Consider the following 24,709-nt stretch of genomic DNA (forward strand, 5'->3'; position numbering starts at 1 on the left):
ATCAATAAACTAATTCAACACAGAATGTTAGCAATATTCCAGCAACATCACGGCAAGGGGACACCAGAAATGGGCTTCACACATTGTACCCATGTGGGGAATCGAACCTGGGTCTTCAGCGGGACGAGTGAACGCTTTAACCATTATGCTACCCACCACCCCTACAGAATGTTAGTGGGTTGATTGGGTAAAAATACTGCATTGAAAGGTATTCCAGTAATATGATGGTGTGTCAGTTCAATAAGGGATGAAGGTTGGAAGTGATGCAGGTCCAAGAAAATTTAACACTTTGGTGAAACCCACGAGTACCAGTACTCGCAGTGCTTTCAAGTCTTCGATCATCATCAGGGCGAAGCGAGACTTGAACTTCGATCATAGGTTTTAGGCATGACCATGCAGGGCTCGATTTCAGCATTTAGAACTTGCACTGGTGCAACCTGAAACTGCTAAATGCAGCCTCTCATGTATATCAACTTGCACCCTGTGTATGTTAATATTTTGTGTTCAAAGAACAAAGACTTCAGCTGGAAAACAAGAACCTGGCTTGGAACGGTGACTCTGATTATTGTAGGAACAGTGACTGAAGGACTTGCTGTTCATGAAAGTTTAGGAAGTAAGATAACTACAGATTTCTTTTGTTATAATACTGTTCTAAACCGTCTTTACCAAAACTCAAGCATTATATAAGATATTACATTAAGCAGCAGGTGCAACCTGTTTTTATTTGGTGCAACAAGGTGATTGCCTTAGGTTGCACTGGGTGCAAGTAACTTTTATTTCCTTAACTGGATGCAACTCTGAACAGCTAATCATAGGCGGATCCTTTGGGGGTGCACATCTCCCCCCACCCGTCCTGAAAGTTTATTAAATGACCATTAAAACTCTCGTGAAAGCAGGTGAAAATGAACTGTGCACCCTGTTTCTCAAAAATGTTTATCCGCCCCTGCTAATAATGTTCATGTTGTAAAGGAATCATAATCACAATGTATCTTTTATTCAGTCACCAAATCATGGAGTAGCAAAGGGACACTACTCTGCACAGACAGTGTATCAACTTTTGACCATCCTTGTCATTGTATTGTGTTTAATTTGAACAGTGTTATATGTGCATCTAATGCTTAAAATACAGTCTAAATTCATGTAAACAATTCTTAGGTCTGTTTTGACTGTATGCTGCCCTTCAACATGAAGCAGTTTAATACATTGAAATCAGTCTTGTTACCTCCAGTGGTTGATAGAATGCTCCATCTTGTTTTATACTTCATGCTTTTTAAAGTGGAGAATGTCATAATAGGTTGCTCTAACAAAATTTGGATTTCTAGTTGAGAGTCTTATGTCTTTTGTCTGATTAGTGAATGCTGCCAAACACCCCCTACAGCAAGGGACATACCCTTGAGAGCCACCCGAAACCATACTCAAAGACTACAAAGTCACAATGGTAATTTGCATACATATTTTATTTCTTATATATGAAAACCGCAAAATATTCTCTTTCAATCAGCATTAATGAGAGCTCAGCAATAATTATTCATACAGCAAAAACAGCATGTTTTATCAAATATACTGCTCAAAGTTGATTGATTGATGTTGTTTAACGCTGCACTCAGCAATATTCCAGCTATATGGCTGCAGTCTGTAATAATGGAGTCTGGAGCAGACAATCCAGTGATCAACAGCATGAGCATCATACTACGCAATTGGGATACGATGATGGATCAACCAAGTTAGCCAGCCTATACCACTCATCTATTACAGATTAACTATAGTGATCTGAAAAAATGAGGTGACCTTTCCCTTCTTCTGAGTAGTATATACATAGTGAGTGAGTTAAGGGTTTACGCCAGACTCAGCAATATTCCAGCTATATGGTGGGGTCTGTAAATAATCGAGTCTGGACCAGACAATCCAGTGATCAACAGAATGAACATCGCAATTGATCTGCGCAATTGGGAACCGATGACGTGTCAACCAAGTCAGCGAGCCAGACCACCCGATACCGTGAGTTGCCTCTTACGACAATCATGGGTTACTGAAGATCAATTCAAACCCGGACCTTCACAGGTCGGTATATACATGATGGAAAAGGAACATTACATGAAAATGAGGGAGTGGGTTTTAGCAATACTTGACCAGTGAAGAGCCGGGTTAGAATTGATCTTCAGTAACCCATCCAAGAGGCGACTAACGGGATCAGGTGGTCAGGCTCGCTGTCTTACTCATACTTATTTGTTTGTCTCAAAACAGAATGACTCCAATGTACTTCAATTAGGCAACAATTAATTTGATGACAGGAACTTATCAGCTATCAAGTATTTGTGTACCATAGCATGACTGTGTGGTGTAAATGTATCTTTGGTTGCTGCATTAACAGGGAATGATGATGTGTCGGAATGAAGGTAAAGTGAAAAATGAACAAAACGGTGAAGCATAAAAAATGAAACAAATCAATCAACACAAATCAAAGACAACATGTATATTGAAAACCCCCAAACATTTTCAATATACACATGTACTTGATGAATGAATGTATTCAGAGTATGTATCAGTTTCTTTTGATTTGAGGATGTTTTTGTAAACATAGAACTGCTTAAGAATGGTGCTTGAGAAGACGGTTTTGACTAGTAGCAGTTGCTGTCCAGTGCAAGAACCAGCCTGGTGGTAGTCAGGTCTCCAAGGCTTGACATAAGACAGTTTCCAGTTTCCACTTGTCCTCCCCGAGAAACTGAAAGTCCTTAAATGTTGTCCAGTAATGGATCCCTCAAACTTCCTTTAGTCCTCTCATTGAACCTGAGTGTCCTCTACATGTCATTAAGAGGTGAACCCAAGACAACCTCAAGTGTCCACAAATCCTCCCCTAGAACCTGACTGTCCTCTATATGTCGTCCAAAAGTGAACCCAAGACAAACTCAAGTGTCCACAAATCCTCTCCTTGAACCTGAGTGTCTTCTACATGTTGTGCAGACGTGAACCCAAGACAACCTCAAGTGTCCACAAATCCTTCCCCAAGGACCTGAACACCTTCTCCGAGTCCTCCAGAAGATGACATAGAGCCCTAGAATCAGATGTCCTCTACATGTCCTCCAACTTGATACCGCTGGCTATCATGCTGCTGGTCTTCGGTTCTGGGTACTGACCCATGTCAACTTCCTCTGGGTTGTTCTTGTTGAAGAACAAGTCCTGAAAATAAGGCAAGTCAGTTGTATTGGTTAAGTTTGGTCTAATGCTGCTTATGATATAGTATTCCAGTCACCTCACTGCAAGTCAGCTCAATATAGGAGGAAAGCTTTAATTGATGCAGGTCTCAGATGTAAACACTTTGTAAAACACAGCGGTATGGGTATGGTGCTCTCAAACTAAGAAACATTATCTGAGCGAACCTAGATTTTCGAAGCTCTCTTAGCCCTAATGTAGTCGTAAGTTAATGTTAATGTATGGCACTTACGACTATCTTAGCGCTAAGAGAGCTTCGAAAATCTAGGCCCTGGACTTAACCCATGATCACCCGTGAAGATCCAGGGTAGAATTGGTCTCCAGTAACCCATCATAAGAGGCAACTAACAGGATCAGGTGTTCAGGGTCGCTCATTTGGTTGACACATGTAATCGTATCCCAATTGCATAGATCGATGCTAATGCTGTTGATCACTGGATTATCTGGTGCAGACTCGATTATTTACAGACCGCCGCCATATAGCTGGAATATTGCTGAGTGCGGCATACAACTAAACTCACTCACTCAACCCATAATCGTAGGTTTCTGGTGTTATTTTGGCTGAACAACATAACATTAATAGTCACAGAAAATGGGTCTGTGATACCACATTCAGCATCCTATGGCATCTGAGTATGAAGTTTGTTTCTTTGATATTTAACACCACACTCAGCAATATTCCAGCAACATGGTGACAGACTGTAAATGATCAAGTCTGGATCAGACAATCCAGTGATCAACAGCATGAGCATCGATCTATACAACTGGGATACAATGACGTGTCAACCAAGACAGCAAGCTTAACCACCTAATCCCATTAGTCGCCTCTTACGACAAGGTTGCTCAAGACCAACTCTAATCCAGATCTTCAGGGGTTCTGGGTTTGAAATACAAATGTATCTTGCTTCACCAGCCAGTCCACAAAATTAACAACAAACACAGATTAATATTAGTAGTAGTATTATACTAACATTTGTATAGCGCCAATATCCAGCTCAGCTACTCAAAGGCGCTCTGTGTTTCTCTGATTTTCATGCTTTGCATGTTGCTGTACCCGCAACTAGGTGTTTGCACGTATATATGGTCGATTCCAACGAAAAGTGTACACAGCTAGGTACAAGGGGTCCAAAATAGAATTGCTTGCACCTTGTAATTCTTTTTACCAATGTAAAGTCAACATATTTGCCTCTTGTGAAAATCAGTTGCCATCACTAATCTCTACAAGTGACAAGTTGGTGGATCAGTGAAGTTGAAGGCTCATTTTCTGAATTACCTACAAATACCAACATCATACCTTGTATATCCGGTGATTAGATGGGTTATATGTTGCCTAACATCCAAATTCACTGTTGTTCTGCATGCACAATATGTTAATGACTATAGAAACTCTGAAGCCATATCATGGTTTCTTTCATGTTTTATAACCTCAAGCTTTACAAAATAGAACCATTTTGGTACCTTTGTTTGATGTAAGTGAGATAGCACCACTTAGTGTTCTTTTCACAAACAAATCATTGTTACATATCTATCTTATTCATCTGAGAGACAACGGGTGGAACTTTCGGTAAGTACAACAAATTTGAAAATGCATCAAAAACTAAATTTTCGGTGGAAGATAAAAAACAATGTACTTGTAGGTAACAAATATCACATAATTCCTTGTATTTCATAAATGTTTGTATATGTCAAACTAAATCATAGCTGGTTTATTAAAACATCAAACAGTTTGGAAATTGTTTATCTAAATGCATAGGACATGTGAATAAAGATTGTTTACAACCAGTTTAAGGCTTTCTCTTTGTTTTGTCTCAGTGTATGTCGGAAAGTAGCAATGTCATTTTAACTGATGGAAATATACTACTCATCAAAAGTTTAGACTCAAACACTCACTCACTATGTGTTATGTACATGTATATATATGTGTGGTTACATCGAAGATCGATTTCTCCACTACCTTGGGAGAACCAACTGCAAACCTTATGCAGATGAATTGCACAAGAATCATTCATCAAATTGCTGAAAAGCATGTGTAAATATCGTACATGTGAACAGCTGCGTTTTGGTGTGTAGTTTTGTTCAGAATTCGCCAATTTTCACTGATTTTTATCATTTATTGAACAATAACCTTTTCAATATTACGAATTTGTTTTACAATACATCATTTCATGTGTAAACAGTACCTTTAAACAGTATGGAATATTTTGCAAAATCTATTTTAAAACAGTTGCCTGAAGTAAGTGGCTATATTTACACTAGTGAGTCTCAACTGTTGATGAGAAGTATAGAAATTGAACTAAAATCATTACACCTGAAATTTCATTTACCAAATGTTTCAACTGTATTCAAAGAAAGCACATCACAAATGTTTAAAACGCTTGAACTATTACCATATACCATTATGTACAGATAAACATGTCACCAAAACAATCAATACATTATACGTCTTACTGAACTATAACTCTGCTTTAATTACCCATATTTTGCAATGACAATTGCTATTAGATAGACATTTACAGAAAGTTTCAACTACAAAAACGAGTTATCTACAAATAAGACATACCTTTGACAAATCTAATTACTAAACCCATGCAACTTACTTCTACTACAATCTCAATTCTCCTATGTTCGCAAGTGCATCGGTGACAGCCCTGAGCAATACATACAACTTCAAACACACTGACTGATGTTACCTACAAATACGGAATGTTACCAACGAATACACATGTTACCTACAAATCTACCGTTTATCGCGTGATATCATGCAAACTTTTACTTTTATCACCAAGATGAAATTGTTTTCTGACATTTCAATCAAAAAGAATTCATTATATCACTATAATAAAGTCTAAACCCCGAACTGCAGTGCATCCCTGAATAGAACATTTTTATTGAACACTCAGTTATGTAACCATTTGAAATTCCAAGGATCCATTTCAATCTATTAATTGGCAGTACTGCGTACCTAATCAGTTTTATGATCTGCAATAATTGTCTTTAGTATAAATTATTATGTTATAGTAGCGTATTGTGTTCTCAATTTCATTTTGTTAACAACAAATACATGTTACATACAAATACCGTGAGCCACGACTGGGGAAATCCCAGCGGGACACCATGTCTTACCAAATTGATGCCCCATGTCAATTCCACTTGCAGTCTGAGTCCTTTTTTACAATAATAAGACTTAAAACCTCACTAAAATTGAAGTTGGTTAGTTGTAACAGGTGTCATATACATCCTATGTTATTGTGACATTGGTTTATTTATATAACATTCTTACAGAAAATGTAAAATACACTTACTAATCACCAACACATGTCACGTGTTGTCATTCCACCAATCTATTTGAATGTGATCAGTTGTTGTAGGTAACATTTGGGAGTTAAAATTTACCTACAAATACAGGTTATATTGTGATATCTTCGTAAATAACAGCACAGAAAATGTTCAGATGCACACGTGGCACACGTATACCTTGTGGCCCTTTGCACTTGAACTTAGGATATCATTTACTAATGTGTTCATCTGTGGAAACAGCAAGATATTTAATGGTATTTGTAGGTAACGTGATTTTTTTTACCAAATCAGACTTTGATTTTCTAACATTTTTTTAGATTATTACTTTGTCAGAAATATGATGTAACGCCATTGCATTTGAGTACTTTACATATTAATGCTGTAAAAAGTAATACAAAACATAACCTTGTGATGCATTTACATAAATTGACAGTGTCATTGAAAACTGTATTCGTAGGTAACGCAAAAAATACCACTTGAAAACAAATTACCAAAATTACAAATTAAGCCCTAGACAAAATCATTTCCGGGGATTTATTCACGAAATATTTGGCAATCAGATTAATAAACTTCTGTTCATCCAGTTTGACTAGTATTTAACACACAACATGTTTTCAACAAAACATTTGTAAAATATAAGTCAAAATGAATAAAAAAATGACCTGTTTTTGTCTCCCATAAGCCTAATTTTTAATTTAAAATAGTCATCTTATATATGGCCTGAATCGTCTCACTTGTTCCGATGTGATGGGCACCCTGAAATATGTGAAGAGAGTAATGCTAAATTGTTATGGGCCCAAACATGCTGTGTACACTTTTCGTTGGAATCGACCATATGTGGCCACCATCTGGTCATACAACAACGGATTCGTGGGTTCTTTTAAGTGCACAGGGTTGTGTACTGTACACTAGGGGTAGTGACAACACTGACAAAGTTGACTCCAAGAATTTTACACCCGGTCACATGTGGGCTCGATCCCGGCACTTTAAGCCTGCTGGAGGTGAGGTGAGGTGAAATTGGTTTAACGTCGTGCTTGAGAATATTTCGCTCATATGACGACGTGCATGCGTGTGTATGTGTATGTGCAGCTGCTTGTACTAGCCCAGACCTAAGCTGGTTTTATAGTGCTAGCCCACTGAGATACCATACCGCAGTGAAGCATGAATACCCCACTCAGACACATTATACTGACTCCGAGCGGACCAGTCCTTGTTGTACCCATTAATGCCGAGCGCCAGGCAGGGACCAACAAGTACCATATTTTAACGTCTTTTGGTATGACCCGGTCGGGGATCGAACTCGCGACCTTCTGATCTCCGGGCGGACGCTCTAACCACTACATCCCACGGAGGCAGCTTCAGCCTGCTGGATCCATAGCCTGCCACCTTAGATGACTTGCCCTATACAGGTTAGTAGGTATACAGTTTACAGAGAATCGCCACAGGCGACTGTAAATTAAAGACATCAAAATTTGTATAAATAATCCCCATTATATCATTTCCATAATAACACAACAACGAATTTAAATACATAGAGTTCTCACTCTGACATGGTTGTAGTGTGACTTGTGGGTGGCGTGGACATCAGCTTCCTCCTGGGTCTCGAAGAACCTCTTACACAGGGTACAGAACATGCCTTCAACATGGACTACACTGCTCTGGGCTGCAAGACAACATGGTGTCTATAAGGGCTGTAACGCTGCATCGAACTATCGATGGATGGCAATTGTTGAGTGTCCGATAGCAATACTCACCATACACAACACTTACCATATACAACACTCACCATAGACAACACTCACCATACACAACACTCACCATAAACAACACTCACCATACACAACACTTACCATACACAACACTCACCACTCACCATACACAACACACTCACCATACACAACACTCACCACCATAGACAACACTCACCATACAACACTCACCACACACTCACCATACACTCAACACTCACCATACACAACACTCACCACTCACCATACACAACACTCACCATACACAACACTCACCATAGACAACACTCACCATAGACAACACTCACCATACACACACACTCACCTCACACAACACTCACCATACACACAACACTCACCATACACAACACTCACCATATTTTTAAAAGCACCATACACAGGGCAAGTGACTTTACACAAAGTAACTTGTCCTGACTAATTTTTCACATGCACTGATTTTATGACATAATTATGATGATGTAATTATGAAAGAAGAAATCAACATGGTATTTGATGTTAATGTTTACTGGACTATTCATTGAAAAGTGATACATAGCAAAGAAAGATAACTCTACTTTATTATCATTGTGAAATTTAATAGCTACATTTTGAGCAGATATGAAATTGAATCAAAGTTTTTTTGCAGTTTGAAACCATATGTGGAAATTATCTAGTAGCCCACGGACAAGTAAGATACCATTATTTGATTGCCCGAAATGAAAACTGACTTGTCCCGGGCGTCGTGCGAAGGGATTTACGAACCCCTGACCATATGCAACACTCACCATATACAACACTCACCATACCCAACACTCACCATACACAACACTCACCATCATACAACACTCACCACCATACACTCACCATACACAACACTCACCATATGCAACACTCACCATACACAACACTCACCATATCCAACACTCACCATATGCAACACTCACCATACCCAACACTCACCATATGCAACACTCACCATACACAACACTCACCATACCAACACTCACCATACCCAACACTCACCAAATCATCCAACACTCACCATACACAACACTCACCATATGCAACACTCACCATACACAACACTCACCATACACAACACTCACCATACCCAACACTCACCATATGCAACACTCACCATATGCAACACTCACCATATGCAACACTCACCATACGCAACACTCACCATATACAACACTCACCATATACACAACACTCACCATACACAACACTCACCATACACAACACTCACCATATCCAACACTCACCATATCCAACACTCACCATATACACAACACTCACCACACACAACACTCACCATACACAACACTCACCATATCCAACACTCACCATCTACAACACTCACCATCTACAACACTCACCATACACAACACTCACCATATGCAACACTCACCATATACAACACTCACCATATGCAACACCATCTTTGTGAGGAGGAAAGTCCTTCTGGAATGAAAACCATTGACAATATTGATGTCCTCACTTAAACTATGAATCATTCATCCTACACATCTAAGTGTATTGTCTCTGAATAGTGGGAGTGAGTGTTATAGTACTACAACCTCAGGACACTGAAGATTACTCTGGACTCGTCACTACAGGTAACTCTAAGTATACTGGCCATTAGCACGTTGATTGATGTAAGTCTGTGCTACAGTACGGAGTTATGATAGTCTTAGCAGTAAGACCGCATTGTGGAACAGAGACCTGGAAGTAATTGAGTACGAGTCAAAACAAACCAGTGGTTGACAAGATGAGCAATGGGCCACACTGTCGGAGTAAATAGATCATCCCGACTCCATTTGAAACAGCAGTCATCAAAAGATGACAAATTCCCCCGGCAGCCACAAATTTGAAAGAATAAATCATCTGAGTTACTTAAAGTCCAACTTGATTTTTTGGGATGAAGTCCAAATCGTTTCCATGGAAATCATGAAAAGTATAAATGCCCAAAATCTGCAAATAGCAAAAGGCACCACTTTAGGTTCTGTTTGATATATCTGCCAAGTTTTGTTGAAAGATATTGAACCGTTTTCGAGTTATGCTCTGGAAATGAAGCTCACCCCTCATCTTTGAGACCAAGTCCAAAACGTTACCATGGAAACCAAGAAAAATAAAAATGACAAAAATCTGTAAACAGCAAAAGGCACCACCTTAGGTTCTGTTTGATACATCTGTCATTTTTTTATGAAAAATATTGAACGGTTTTTCAGTTGTGCTCTGGAAACAAAACGATTACGGACGGACGAGGCGTCGACTATATCCCCCCCGGGTTCCATGCTGGGGGGATAAAAAAGGATCTCAGTGCTACAATTACCATAAGCCTATGTTAGAGTATGGGAGTTATGATAACTTTACCGCTAAAACCCTGTTGTCCAAGCCTACAAGTGTCCTACAAGCCTTTCCTGCTGGGAGAACCCGAAGTCCAGCATTACGGGAATCACATATTATTAATACCAATAAATATATTCATAAACAAAATATAACTTTTAATTTGAATGTTGGCTAGGGGATTCAGATCCTCAAATATCAGTTCAATATTTACAGGCATTTATTTTTGAGAAAAATATTCTAAATTCTGTATCTAATGGTCTAATCTCTTACCCCCAACAATAACCAAAATGTCTCTATTTCTCTCTCCAACAAATGCTTATGGATGTTAATGTGAAATACAAAAGGGAATCTCTCTTCTACTGGTAGCTGCTGTTTTCACTCTACTTTACTCTTTTTCTTCTTTCATCATCCATTTGTACATTCTATTCCATATTATTTCTCTGCATTTCATTTTGAATTTTTGTTGTAGGATGCCTATGTCTTAAACTGTTATGGTCACCCTACCCTAGTGCCTACCTCAAACGTCCAGTAACTTGTGGCTCTATGCTTTTTAGGCCAGACTAATTTTATTTCTTGTTTTAACGGATCCGCCGGTCATATTTTTGCAAGAATAAGAAAAAAAAAAAAATATTATTTTCCAGACGGCATTGTATTTATATACTTATGCTATCTCACGTGATGGATGCAAGTCATGAGATAGGATAAGTTAAACAATTTACAGTCTACCCACCAGCTGAGTGCATCTCTCTATCAGATCATCACTCTTCCTTCTCTCCACCTCAGCTTTCTGGAACACCAGACACATTTAGCTCACAAAATGAAGGTGAACAGTGGACTCTCAAATTGTAAGCAGAGTTAACTATTAGACTTCAACATGTATATTCTTTTTAAGTAAATGTGTATTGCTTGAAAGGATAAAAGATGTTAAAATCCTTTAAACTTTTAATCCAAATCCTTTAACAAATGCTGTGTCATTGCCAATGACCCAAAAATAGGATTACAGCAGTTGCATGACAATAGGCAAAAATATATGAACATGGTAAGTATGAACATTTTAAAAAAAGATTATTCACATCTCTCTTGAACCCATTTCCTAAAACTAACTCAGTGTGCGAAATAGTTTCCAAATTGTGCTCGCCAGTCGGACTAGCTATGCCTGAATGTTACTAGCCCACAAAATGATTCACTGGCCCGAAATTTGAATGTAGAAACTAAGCAAAAGATTACAAAAAGATAAAATACCATCAAAAACAAATGGCCTCATGAAAATTCACTAAGCCAGTCACTCTGGAGATTTACTGGCTCGACTTGAATTTTACTAGCCATGGGCTAACAGGCCAGTGGCTATTTCGCACACTGCTACCTAACAACACGTCCAACAATTTCACAAAAAATACTAGTACACAAACATACAAAATTGTATTGAAGATTACAACTGAAATGGCTCCTTTCGGTGTAAACTCGAATGAAGGGAGATAACCCAGTAGTCATATTAAGAATAGACCTCTAGAAAATAAACTTTACACTTACAAATGAAGGGTCTAGAATATTGGTGCAACAATTGATTTGATCACACTATTTAACAATCTGATTAATGAGCATGTTGAGATGTGTAGCGCCTACCTCTATGTGGGTGTCAATCTTACAGTGAGCCTTGTACTCGGAGAAACTGTTAAAGGGCTTGGTCTTGCATATTAAACACCCAAGCTTGATTGTGTTACAGCGAATCTGAAATAAAACATAACAATATTTACTTATAGATGGTGTCATCAACTTCTTGGGTATATGCCAGTCCGACAAATGTTAAATAAAGGTTTGATAAAAATTGACAAAGGACGCAACGAAATTTATTAGCACATCCACGAGGACGCAGAAAAAAACCAATACTTTTTGTAAAAATTTCAATCAAGTAACAATAACTTATCACTGAGTCTGCTACTAGCCGGGTTATGGTATCATTTGCAATTTAATTACTGTAACAATGTGATGAACATGATACACAATACAATAACAGTAACTGAATTACAACAATATTACAACATAGTATTAATAATAATATTTAAGTGTCTGGGACCCCCATTTTGTAGTCCAGGACCCCTGAAAATTAAGAGTATGAGTCCCAGGGACCCCCAAATACAGGACTCAAGGTAAACCTCTGCAACTATTTGGAAGAAAGGTGAAGAATGAACCAGACTGATCTGACAACGATGGGATATGATGAACATCATTTCACCTTATGAAGTTCCAAATTCTTATGGTCTGAGTAAGGAATGTGTAGATCAAGGTCGCAGATTGAGCAGAACCTGAAACGAAAGATGAACATACTAAACTTTTCAACTATCTAAATCTTTAACATATGGAATTCAAATCATAGGGTCCATGCGACCTTTTCGGCATTAAGCATCTGGTCAATGTAAGAACGATTTAAGTCTCATGAAGTCATTAATTATAGATGGGCATGTGGTTGATAGCAAAAGCATTGGTCAGAATCACCTGGGTAAGCCAGGACACACACTTGATTCTCATGAAAATAGTGGGTACAGAATCCCTCCAGGGCCAAAATCATGGGAGATTGTGAGTAACTCTGTTGAGTGAGTGAGTGAGTTTAGTTTTACTTCACTTTTAGCAATATTCCAGCAGTATCACGGCGGGGACACCAGAAATGGGCTTCACACATTGTACCCATGTGGGAAATCAAACCCGGGTCTTTGACGTGACGAGCGAACGCTTTAATCACTAGGCTACCTTACCACCCCCAACTCTGTTGAGAATCCCCACAGGGTCAGAAACATGTTACTACACATACACATATTACCCTGACAAGGATGTGACCCGTGAAGATCCAGGTTAGAATTGGCTTGTCATAAGAGGTGACTAACAGTGTCGAGTGGTCAGGCTCGCTGACTTGGTTGACACATTTCATTGTATCCCAATTGCATAGATCGATGCTCATGATGTTGATCACTGGACTGTCTGATCCAACTCGATTATTTACAGACTGCCACTATATAGCTGAAATATTGCTGAATGCGGCGTTATACATCAAACCAATCAAACAACGACAAGGATGTGGGACTGTGTGAAGCGTATTCTGTCCTCATGTGTTTGTTCGGACATGACCAAACCTACATTAGAGACTTTTGGTCTTTGTGCTGTTGAAAGATCTTGGCAATAGTGTCCTTGACCTGCTTGGCGATGTATGGCGGCATCTCCTCGACGCGGGCCATCTGGTTGGAGTGTGTGCGGGACTTGTGATGGTTCAGGAAGTCCTGGAGGGATGATGAAGATATCAGGGCAAGTCAGTTGTGGTGGATCAGTATTGACAACATAAATGATTCATCATGCAAAACTCGTTGAGGGAGAGAACACAACCCAACTTGTCCCGTTATGGCTCAGCATTGTGCTTTTTCTCACCATATTGTGTTATATCTCACCACATTGTGTTATATCTCACCACATTGTGTTATATTTCACAAGTGTTATACTTGTGTGGAAGCTCATACCATTGTGTTATACCTCATCACATTGTGTCATCTTTCACCACAGTGTGATATATATCTCACACCATTGTGTCATATATGACCACATTGTATTATATCTCATCACATTGTGTAATATCTCACAACATTGTGTTATAATTCACCACATTCATTGTTATATCTCATCACATTGAGTTATATCTCACCACATTGTTACATCTCATCCTGTGTTATATCTCTCACCACATTGTGTTATATCTCACAGCACTGCATTGTTAATATCTCATCACATTGTGTAATATCTCAGCCAAAGCTCACCACATTGTGTTATATCTCACCACATGTTGTAATATCTCATTGTGTAATATCTCATCACATTGCATTATATCTGTGTTATATCTCACCACATTGTGTTATATCTCATCACATTGTGTTATATAACATCACATTGTGTATATATCTCACCACATGTGTTATATCTCATCTCATCTCACCACATTGTGTTATATCTCACCACAATGCATTGTGTAATATCATCATCACACAGCCAATATCTCACCACATTCACCACATTGTGTGTAATATCTCACCACATGTTATATCTCACCACACTGTGTAATATCTCATCACTGTGTGTTATATCTCACCACCACATTGTGTTATATCTCACCACATTGTGTAATATCTCACCACATTGTATTATATCTCACCACACTGTGTTGCATCTCATCCTGTGTTATATCGCACCACATTGTGTTATATCTCACCACATTGTGTAATATCTCACCACACTGCATTATATCTCATCACAAGCCAAAACTCACTACATTGTTTAATATCTCAATACATTGCACCATATCACATCACATGTTGAAGCTCACCACATTGTGTTGTATCTCATCATGTGTTGAAGATCATCACATTGTGTTGTGTCTCATCATGTGTTGAAGATCATCACATTGTGTTGTATCTCATCACATGTTGAAGATCATCATATTGTGTTATGTCTCACCACATTGTGTTATATCACATCACATTGTGTTATATCTCATCAGATTATGTTATATCTCACCACATTGTGTTATCCATAACCCGTGGTATACATCTCCATGTGTCATCTCATCACATTGTGTTATATCTCACCACAATGCATTATATCTCATCACAAGCCAAAGCTCACCACATTGTGTTACATCTCACCACATGTTGAAGCACTTCACATTGTATTATATCTTACCACATTGTGTTATATCTCACCACAGTTATATTTCACCACACTGCATTATATCTCACCACATTGTGTTATGTCTCACCACACTGTTATATCTCACAACAATGCATTATATCTCATCACATTGTGTTATATCTCACCAAATTGTGCTATATCTCACCATGTTGTTCCTGGCCAGGTAGCTGCAGGCAGGGCAGTAGAGAGACAGGGTGTCCGGGTTGGTGGGCTGTGCACAAACAAAACATGGATCGGTAGTAGTACCAGGATCTGTCAAGGCATGGTGGCCTGCTACCACATCTGGGCCAACTACACAGGTTGTATACAGAAGGAGAGTTTGGTTCAAAGCCACTTTGTACACAATACAGTATTGGTTCACATGTTACTTAATGCCAAATTATTGGAGTAGACTGAACTGAGCAACTGCTTTTAGCAATACCCCAGCTACACCACACTTGACACCAGAAATGGGCTTCACACATTGTACCCAAAAACATTTCTACCCCACCCCAATTGAAATTAGAAGTGAGGGAGGTAGATGATGAATTTAAGGGGGTCACACATTTTGTTCTGGGAGGTGGGAGAAAGGGTCATCAATTTTGTACATATACTTCGGAGGTCAGCAATTTTGTACATAAAAAATTATGCTTAAAAGGGGGGGGCATTGTTTTTGTACATGACATGCAGGGGGGTCACATATTTTGTACTTAAATTTTAGAGGGGGTCAGTCACAATGTACATGTCCACCTGTGACCGGGTGTAAAAACCTTGGAGTCAACTTTGTGTGAAGACTCTTTCAGTGTTATCACAACCCCTAGTGTACAGTACACAACCCTGTGCACTTATAAGAACCCACGAATCTGTTGGTATATGACCATGAATACGTGCAAACACCAAGTTGCGGGTAGAGCAACGTGCTGTAAAACTTGGACAAAGTACTGAGACTATGTGTCCCAGTCCTGGCAATATGATGTGCCACTGAGACTGAGATCCAATGGTCGAGGGAAAAACAAAGAAGGTCTTTGATCACGAATGTGGGATGGACTATAGCGCTGGATAAATACCAATATCACAATAATAATAAAATACATGCTTCTCCCTAAAAACCAACACCCTACCTCCCCCTAGCCATACATTATGAACGGTCCCTAGGTCCACTCTTTCAAGTATTATAAGAAAAATTCCAATCTTTTACCCATGCCAATAAGCATTGCATTCATGTAGAACCCTGGGCATGCTGAAACTACTTTCCGTGATTATAAAACAGTATCCTTACCATATTCTTCTTCATGGCCTCCAGATAGAGGTTACCTGCAATACAGCGTGAAGAAAGATAAAACAAAATAATGTTATGCAATTATTGAAGATAAGGAAGGTTAATATATTTTAGCATCATATATTTCAACTTGAAGCATTATGAGGACTGACACGATTGAGTGAGTATAGTTTTATGCCGCTTTTAGCAATATTCCAGCAATATAACAGCAGGGGATAACATAAATGGGCTTCACACATTGTGCCTAAGCAGGGAATCGAACCCGCGTCTTTAGCGTGACGAGCAAACACTTTAACTAGGCTACACAACTACACTTAATATTACTCCTACATAGCGATCATGGTAAAAAGATACCACAACTTGAACATCAACATAAAAATATCTGGTATCATTTTGGGATCTTGAATCATATTCAAAGTTAATCAAATTTAAAACAGCAAGTTTTTCATTTGTTTTCTCAACTTCCAACTAAACAGCATAATTTCAATAACATTTTTGCTTTCATTGCTGGAGAGGTAACAACATTAATATCGGTAGTCATCATTAAGTCATTGTAAGGAGGCAGCAATGGTAAGGATTGAGAAAGCTGGATTGAAGATGTTGGGAGAGCTGAATATATGGATTTTCTTTAATGACATATCATGCCTTTACTCTGAAATATATTTTTAAGCTTAAATCGGTGCAAGCTCAAAGGCAGTGTTGAAAGTAATTACATTGTAAGACTGTAATGAAGCTCAAAAGGTGTTGCAATAACGAGAATAGGAATCCGACAACATTGTTTTCCTTTTAATATGTTTACAAGTAAATCAATGACGGATCAGCTAGTAATGAATCATTTTCCATTACCATGGTAACCTCAACTAAATATATTTTCGTGAAAATGACTTTGATGAAAAATATTCACATCAACATGTTCTGTGTTCAAATGTACAAATTTACTGTTGAACTGTGTTCCAACACGTTACCATGGTTACAATTTGGAACATTTTCTCTAAGCTGAATCAAACACTGTACAGTTGGCCACAGTCCTGCGACCATATTTGGTAGTTCATTGTTTCACCATGGCCTGATCCAGGCCAACCAATGGCTAGAACCGTCCGTCTGCCTCATTACCACGTCTGGGACGTGACAATGACTATATGTTAATGTCTCTATGTTGGAGGGCTGCTTTGTTTGTAGGTACATTCAATCATCTTACACTGTTTGAGGTCGGCCTGCAACAAACAGAACATACACTTCACTAGGTTGCCATGGATACACTGTTTGGAAGGGTTGTGGTGATGGACGTTGGCAACAACTTACCCAAGCCTGGCACCTATATCTATCAGTAAATCTTGAAAACTATCCAGCAGTGGGCCTCACAGTCAAATCATCAAAAGCTTCATATTTTCAATTAGTAAATAAAATTAATTAAATCATGATTGGACTTAAATTAAACCAACTTGTGGAATCTCACTATCAAATTTTGTAAAACTGAAAATACTAAATTGGAGGACTTAAATCTGACAGTCAAATCTTGAAAAGAATGAAATGATTAAGTCGTGGAGAAACATTTGAAAGTCAGATCTGGAAAAACCTGGAAAATGATCCTGTGAAAAATGTCAGTCAAACGAAGGTTTGAAACATGAAAATTCTGTGCCAGAGCATGTATAGCATAGGAACTTTCCCATTTTAACATTAATACCAAGGACAGCTCATTTTTAAACAATGCATATGCATTCCACATAGTAATTATCTTCTTGCTGAGTGAGAGTGAGTTTAGTTTTACGAAAGCACTCAGCAATATTCCAGCTATATGGCGATGGTCTGTAAATAATCAAGTCTGGACCAGACATTCCAGTGATCAGCATCATGAGCATCGATCTACACAATTGGGATGTGATGACATGTGTCAACCAAATCAGCCAGCCTGACCACCTGATCCGTTAAGTTAGCCTCTTCCAACAAGTATGGGGTACTGAAGATCAATTCTAACCCGGATCTTCACAGATCATCTTCTTGCTGATCATGCTGATCATGTTTAGAAACAAATGCACATGTCCTATTGCATAGTTACAGAAATACAGAACCAAATTAACCTAAATACCTACATTGCCACATGTCCAGGGTAAAGTTCTAATTGACTTAATACTTTGTGTTTTCTAAAGTTTTAATCATAATGTTTACTAAATTTATTTTAGTCAGATAGGTGGTGTACAACTAACAGAGGGCAAGTGACCTTGGAATTGTTCAGTTACAACACAGGATGTGAGAGTGAGTGAGTGAATTGGGTTTTATGCCCCTTTTAGCAATATTCCAGCAATATCATGGGAGGGGACATCAGAAATAAGCTTCACACATTGTACCCATGTGGGGAATCAAACCTGGGCCCTCGGCATGACGAGCAAACACTTTAACCACACGGCTACCCCTCCGCCTCCCACAGGATGTGAGAAGGAAAGTAACAAAGTCACCTGGGGTGGAACATCATTGTCTGACTCACTATGTCAGATTGACCAACAACCACACAAAATCAAATTTAGTAGCTCTTTGGTGTCAAATTAATAAGCTGCCTCTGAACAACCTTCATGAAAATTTAGTAGGCATGAATATTTACAATTTTTATTTGTCTATGTCCTTTTCAAAAGCGAGATATGTGATATGTACTAGCCTTCTAGTATTAATGTTAGTTTATCATAACTATAAATTACATACAAAATTTGACAAGATCAGTTCTACAAAATAAACTGTCAACATTGTAAATCATTATGATGAATAATTAATAATAATAATAATTGTAGAGACCAAAAGATATTCTGCGCTATGAAGAGAAAAGACTAGACAACTAGTTTGATCAGAGTATTCGTTACCTAATATTAGGTGAATATAGCCTCATAGTGTATACAGTAACACTACCATATTAGAGTAAGTTGATCAGAGTATAGAGTAACATACCATGAGTGAGTGAGTGAGGTTTTACACCACTTTTAAGTTTGAGCAATATTCCAGCAATATCACGGCAGGGACACCAGAAATGCCATACCATAAGATGTCATGGAAGGTTACACTATCTGCTAAAATCATAGAGGTTTCTTTCAAATATGGCCTAGAAATGGGTGACTTTGGTATTCATGGTGGGAATAGCCAGTAAAAGACTTTGTGATATAAACACCATCAATAATCTATACCACTAGTCATTAACATGTCAGAGAAGAGAAAAGTGTCTGATCGGTCAGGTCTTACAAAACTGAAGACCCATAGGCTAAAGCTTAGTCTCTGAATATTATATAATTTTGATTATAACAAATAAACCCATTTATATTGAAAAGGAGCCCCAGGGAAACCAGAGATTGGTTCATTTAGGGCGTTTGCATTGCAGAGAGGGCTATGATGTATGGGAAAATAAGGTGGTTCAGGGACTGTGAGACAGAGTATGAAGACCCCATACACAAATCACTCCTGTCCTGCGTTAGGAACACAGAAGGGGCTTATTGTCCAAGTCTCATGAGAAACTTGTCTCCAGTCCCAAGCCCAACGCTATGGAGGTTGTGTTTTTAGCTAATAAATGGAACTACTGCACGAATGTGAGATATTGTGTTATAAAGTTGTAATAATATATGATTTGGGTTGAACAGTAATACGTATTGTAGCAGTCTCTGTTCCCCGACATTCGACTTGGTAGAACATAACATTTTGTTATTCCTCACTGTCCATGACTAGTATTGTTCACAGTGAGTGAGTGAGTGAGTTTGGTTTTACGCCACTTTAAGAAATATTCCAGCAACATCACAGTGGGGGACACCAGAAATGGGCTTCACACATGTACCCATGTAGGGAATCAAACCCAGACCTTCGGCATGACGAGCAAACGCTTTAACCACTAGGATACTAGTGCTGGGAATCGGTTGAAATCTCACAATTGATGATTGGTTTATTACCATGAGCAATCATCGAAAAAAATTGGTTAGCGTCATTTTTAAGATTTTCCTGTTCAGGTTGTGATTGCAGATAAGTATAAGATAGCCCTCTGTTGCTTTTTTTTCCCTTAGATATTGCGCAAATGGCATTTGCGACTTTCACATCCAAAGTAAAATGATGCAACTTGCTACTTTAAAGTGATGACTAATATTACGTTAACATATAAACCTCCCAGAGAAATAATCAGTTATGACTTTTCAGTAAATGAAGTGACGTTTCTAAGAATTAAACCTGCTTTAAGGCCCTGACAACTTTTAAGATATGATCCACCTTCAAGTAGGTCCAAAATCGTTTGTGTTCGGTTATGAGAAAATGTGAGCGATGGGTCAGAGCTTAATCTTCAATCTTCGATTATTTCAATTAATCGACCACCACTATAGGTTACTGATGAGTAACCGATCCTAAATATTTTTGTAAAAAATGGTAAACTGATGAATGAATGTTATTTAATGCCACAGTCAGTAATGTTCCAGCAATGGCACTTCACCATAAGAAGGAAAAGGTCCAGTCAAATCAGTGGCTGACTTGAGCAATGTACCATGCAGTCAGGACTTACTGACACAATCAACCGATGACACCAATGTCACAATCAACCATGATGACACAATCAACCGATGACACCGATGGCACAATCAACAGCAATGACACAATCAACCGATGACACCGATGGCACAATCAACCAAGATGACACAATCAACTGATGACACCGACGACACAATCAACCGCAATGACAATATCAACCGATGACACCGATGGCACAATCAACCAAGATGACACAATCAACCAAGATGACACAATCAACCAGTGACACAAATGACACAATCAACCAATAACACTATCAAACGATGACACAATCAACTGATGACACAATCAACTGATGACACCGATGGCACAATCAACCGCAATGACAATATCAACCGATGACACAATCAACCAAGATGACACAATCAACCAGTGACACAAATGACACAATCAACCAATAACACTATCAACCGATGACACAATCAACCGATGACACCGATGGAACAATCAACCGCAGTGACAATATCAACCGATGACACCGATGGCACAATTAACCAAGATGACACAATCAACCAATGACACAATCAACCAATAACACTATCAACCGATGACACAATCAACCGATGACACAGATGGCACAATCAACCAATAACACTATCAACCGATGACTCAATCAACCGATGACACAAATGACACAATCAATCAATAACACTATCAACCGATGACACAATCAACACTGCATGCCTGATACACAACTTACCTAAACTAATTAGCCTAAACTAATATGACCATCAAATAATCAATTTGGGGCCACGCAATGAACCAAGTCATACAGCATAAACATCTGATTCATGTGGTCGTCTCTTACGATTAGCATTCAGTCAGGGGATCTATCCTGACAGTTAACCTACATATAGTGACAAGTCAGAGAGCTGGGAACCTTTTTAAACCTGGTTCAAACATCTTGTGACAAATAATTTCTCACTTGTGACCTATTACCAGAATAAAATATTTTCCTTTAACCTTTTCACTTTGTTTACACAAAGTATCTGACTACCGCATGTGTAATCACAGAAGCTGCTCTTACCCTTCCTCCATGACCATCTTTTCTGTAGGGGTAGTCATCTCCCCTTGGTCCCATCGGTCGTCCTCCCATTCCGTTGCCATAGTGACCCATTCCCCTGCTCCCCCTATGTGCCCCAAGTGGTCCTACTCTAGGACCTCCTCTGGGTCTTCCTCTGTAATTCATCACTGCCCGAGGTCCTCTGGCCTGTAAAAACAGTATCGTTTCAGAAATAAGCACATGCTTGCAAACCCATACCTGGTTTCCTAACGTTAAAAGTCCAGACCCGATTATTCACATACCGCCGTCATATAGTTGGAAAATTGCTGAGTGCAGTGTAAAAGTAAACTCACTCACTAATGTTAAAGGTATCTGAAGGGAGGGTAGGATTTTAAGTGTGTGAGTGAGTGAGTGAGTGTGTTGAGTTTTACGCCACTTTTAGCAATATTCCAGCAATTATTACGGTGGGGGACACCGGAAGTGGGCTTCACACATTGTCCCCATGAGGGGAATCGAACCTGGGTCCTCGGCGTGACGAGCGAACGCTTTAACCACTAGGCTAGCCCCGATTTTAAACATTCTGGGGGTATTGCTACCTGTTATCACTATCTGGACAAAAGACATATTTTATAAATATCTACTGCACTCAAATGTATGCAAACTGGGTGGAAAGAAGTAAGAGATAGCATATACGCAGCTAAAGACTCACCATGCTACGTGGCCCTATGCCCCTTCCGACGACTCTCATAGGTCCTGGGCCCATCCCTTCACTGTAGTAAGGATCTTCAAAGACAGAGTTGTCATAGGTCTCATACTCATAGCTGTAGGGTTCCTCGTATACCTCCTCATACTCGTAGTCATAGCCACCAGACTGTCCCATTCCTACGTTGCTTACACGATCGGTAAGTTTATCAATGACATCACTCTGTTTCCTGAGGAGCTCCACAAACGTAGCCTGTCGATTTGATGAAGGGCCATCTTCATACCGAGCATCATACTGTGTGTCCTTGTGCTGATGATTTTCATATTGACCGTCATACTGATGATCATCATACTGTATGTCCCTGTATTGAGGACTTCCATCCTGACTATCATCATACTGTGTGTCCCTGTACTGAGGTCTTCCATACTGACTATCATCATACTGAGAGTCGCCGTACTGACGTTTTTCAAACTGATCATCTCGATAGAAGTTGCGCCTCATCTGGACAATAAGACTGAAATATATTTGGTCATTAAATAATAATGGAAGATCAAAGACTGTGTCACGATTCAGTGTAATCACATGGAGATATTCAAATTTAAATTTATTGTAAAACAATATGTTTCAAAAATTCCATGCTGCCAACCAATGAAGATCCAAATTGATTTTCAGCAACCCATACTGGGGGCAACTAACGGAATCAAGTGGTCAGGTTCTCTGGTTGATGCCTGTAATACCCCAGTTGCATAGGTCAGTGTTCATGTCATAAATCACTGGATTGTCTGGTCCAGACCTGATTATTTACAGATTGCTATCATACAGCTGGAAACTTGCTGAAAGCAACGTTACACAACAAATAAACTTGCATGTTAACATTGATCCATATATTGATGAGTAGATTTTGTGAGTAACTGAGAAAAATAGAGTGTGAATAAATATAGTGCATTTATCATGCGCATTGCTTATGCCCGTACAGGTAGCTATGTCGATCAAATAGTTCCATATCAGATGACAACACGAATGTCAGAAATCCACAATATAGACAGGTTGGGGAAACCTACCAATCGGCCTATAATAGGCCAAACAGGATATAATAGGCCGTTCCACCTATTTTGCTATAGGCCGATTGGCCTTTAATTATATGATATTTATCAAATAAATTTAAAGTGGTGCATTTCCGCATGAGGATAATTTAACATCATTCAAGTTTTGATGTCCTGAGGTTTTCATTCAAACCCTTTTTGAGCATTTTCATCACATAATAAAGGAGTTTGGAAATTGCTAATTAAACATAAGTCTATAATATTTTTGACATTTTTCACTGAAAATTAATGACATAGATATTCAGTTTTAGTTTTCAAAATGAAAATCTGTGCAAAATTGTGTTCTGAAATGAAACATCTTTTCCTGAACTTTATATAAATTTTCATTTTGTCCAAAAACTTGTTTTTTTTCAAGCTGAGGTCCATTAACTATTCATTTCTATGATCATATAACACCATTTCGTGAGGAAATTGATAGTTTGTGAAATAATAATAATAATGGTCAAATATAGCCCGATCGGCCTATAGCAAAATAGGCAGAACGGCCTATAATATCCCGTTCGGCCTTTTATAAGCCGATCGGTAGGTTTCCCCAACCTGATAGACAGAGGACTCCATGCAGCATTTCTCGACATCGATGTCTATAGGAGCAACGACAAGGCCTGTGCGATGCAGCCTTGTCGGCAATCTAGATTTAGATGATGCGCTCTCAGTATCCCTATCCAAATACGTGCACTTTCTAACCAGAATATTATATCACAGAAACAAAAATATTACAAAGTATACTCAGACTGCATACATTGACACTCATCTCTCGCACTGTGCACA

General features: G+C 38.8%; 1 protein-coding gene across 2 annotated transcripts; it reads right to left on the minus strand.

Moving 5' to 3' along the window:
* Positions 1-2,007: 2,007 nt before the first annotated feature.
* LOC124257536 lies at positions 2,008-24,709 on the minus strand. Of its 2 annotated transcripts, XM_046691637.1 has the most exons (14): positions 24,479-24,709; positions 22,845-23,339; positions 22,160-22,342; positions 17,792-17,807; positions 16,594-16,628; positions 15,481-15,546; positions 13,740-13,879; positions 12,844-12,913; positions 12,234-12,338; positions 11,341-11,397; positions 9,686-9,722; positions 8,052-8,170; positions 3,064-3,177; positions 2,008-3,015 (listed from the first exon to the last, which is right to left on the minus strand). In XM_046691637.1, exons 1-13 carry the CDS (start codon positions 24,497-24,499, stop codon positions 3,070-3,072), a joined length of 1,452 nt encoding a protein of 483 aa, XP_046547593.1. In that variant the 5' UTR covers positions 24,500-24,709; the 3' UTR covers positions 2,008-3,015; positions 3,064-3,069. The 2 variants fall into 2 exon arrangements, with proteins under 2 accessions (XP_046547593.1, XP_046547591.1); XM_046691635.1 differs by having other exon boundaries at positions 2,008-3,177.

This window comes from Haliotis rubra, unplaced genomic scaffold (assembly GCF_003918875.1).
Source record: "Haliotis rubra isolate DU_JTF1 unplaced genomic scaffold, ASM391887v1 Scf665, whole genome shotgun sequence".
NCBI lineage: Eukaryota > Metazoa > Mollusca > Gastropoda > Lepetellida > Haliotidae > Haliotis > Haliotis rubra.